This window comes from Triticum aestivum, chromosome 7D (assembly GCF_018294505.1).
Source record: "Triticum aestivum cultivar Chinese Spring chromosome 7D, IWGSC CS RefSeq v2.1, whole genome shotgun sequence".
Lineage (NCBI taxonomy): Eukaryota > Viridiplantae > Streptophyta > Magnoliopsida > Poales > Poaceae > Triticum > Triticum aestivum.
Window position 1 is genome coordinate 612,083,346 of NC_057814.1, and position 1,469 is coordinate 612,084,814.

General features: G+C 43.3%; 1 protein-coding gene across 1 annotated transcript; it reads left to right on the top strand.

Moving 5' to 3' along the window:
- The first annotated feature begins 344 nt into the window (after positions 1–344).
- Positions 345–1,354, top strand: LOC123171416 (uncharacterized methyltransferase At2g41040, chloroplastic-like). Its single transcript, XM_044588929.1, has 4 exons — positions 345–398; positions 669–774; positions 870–1,144; positions 1,250–1,354. Exons 1-4 carry the CDS (start codon positions 345–347, stop codon positions 1,352–1,354), a joined length of 540 nt encoding a protein of 179 aa, XP_044444864.1.
- Positions 1,355–1,469: the final 115 nt, after the last annotated feature.

Genomic DNA, 1,469 nt, shown 5'->3' on the forward strand with positions numbered 1-1,469 from the left:
GAAAACCACGGACGCACGAAGGCGCAATCACTATGAGGAGAATTATTACAAGCACGAGACAACAGGCCGTCTTAGGTGCGACTACATGGTGTATATATGAGGGGCAACACATAGGAGTCCTTGTAGGACAAGTAAACGAGTTGTACTCGTACGCGTCGACGCCAACGCAAAGGCCCACACCGGTTGTACTACGTCTAGTCCAACACGGTACTAGAATTTGGATCACAATTTAACAAAATGTTTGGTGTTATGCCTAGGCGAGGCTTTGGCAGGAACCAAGCTTTGTACTGTTCGTAGGGTAATCAATCGAGAGCTAGGCATAAGTTTAGCAGATATTTTCAGTCATGACCTGCACTGCTGATATTTGGCCACCAGATGCAAAGATTGAACCTCGCATGGTAGATTAGTGACCGAGCTAAATGGTTATATTTATATGGCTGCTGATATCTGTATTTCTGTTGCCTTACTTGCATAGGATGAGTGGTCTCTGCAATCTAGTAGCTTCCACTATTTAACTCTGAAGAGCTAATATTGCTAGCAAGCGATCGTGTATGCTTCGGAAAAGAAGTAGCCTGTTTAATAGCATAGCTTACAGTCGCGCTAAGTCTAAGCGTTTGATGTTATTCATACCATGTGAAACTGATGCTCACTATGCTTACAGATTTCAGGAGATCAAAACAGAGCAGAATGATGCTTCAAAAACTGAGGTGTTCGCATGCCCTGTTTGCTATGAACCGCTGATAAGGAAAGGGCCATCAGGCGTGAACCCTGTATGTCTATAAAGTCCATGAGTTACGTTCATCTCATGCAAATCTGTTGGCTGGGTTAGGATTTCTGTTGTTTTGGCTTCTACATGTGTCCCAGGCCAGTGATTTATAGGTCAGGATTTAAATGTTCAAAATGCAGCAAGTCATTCACCAGCAAAGATATCTTCTTGGATCTCACTGTCACCTCAGGCATGAAAGAATACAGTGAACTGAAGCCTGCTAGAACTGAGCTGTTCAGGAGCCCGCTCTTGTCCTTTCTTTACGAGAGGGGGTGGCGTCAGAACTTCAATCGGAGTGGCTTCCCTGGCCACGATGAAGAGGTACATTTCTTGGCTGCCTCATTCTTCAATTCCATGGCCTTAAGCTGTTACTGCTCAGTGAGAAACTATTTATATTAAGTCGTAAATCTGTCAAAGCCAAGTATTGGGTGCTTCATGTTTTCCTGTTGCAACAAGAAATGATCGCCACTCTTTCATGTGAAGATAATATTCATGTTTTGTGGCTTGTTTTCAAGGAAGTTTGCAAGCTCTGGGGCATACTCATCTGTGATTGCTTTGGACTTTTCTGAGAATATCCTCCGCCGATGATATGACTACAACAAACAAGAAGAAACCTCTATGAACACGTGAGCTTTCCTTCGTGCTTATTTTGAGCTTTTCCTGTGATGATTGAAAAAAGGTCTTGTAACATCCAACATCCAAC

Excerpts from the sequence above, each read along its gene's own strand:
- LOC123171416 (XM_044588929.1), top strand. The coding sequence starts at position 345 with ATGACCTGCACTGCTGATATTTGGCCACCAGATGCAAAGATTGAACCT. Across the intron at positions 775-869 it reads ATCAGGCGTGAACCCTGTAT|TGATTTATAGGTCAGGATTT; the intron begins GTCTATAAAGTC and ends GTCCCAGGCCAG. Across the intron at positions 1,145-1,249 it reads CCTTAAGCTGTTACTGCTCA|ATAATATTCATGTTTTGTGG; the intron begins GTGAGAAACTAT and ends TTTCATGTGAAG.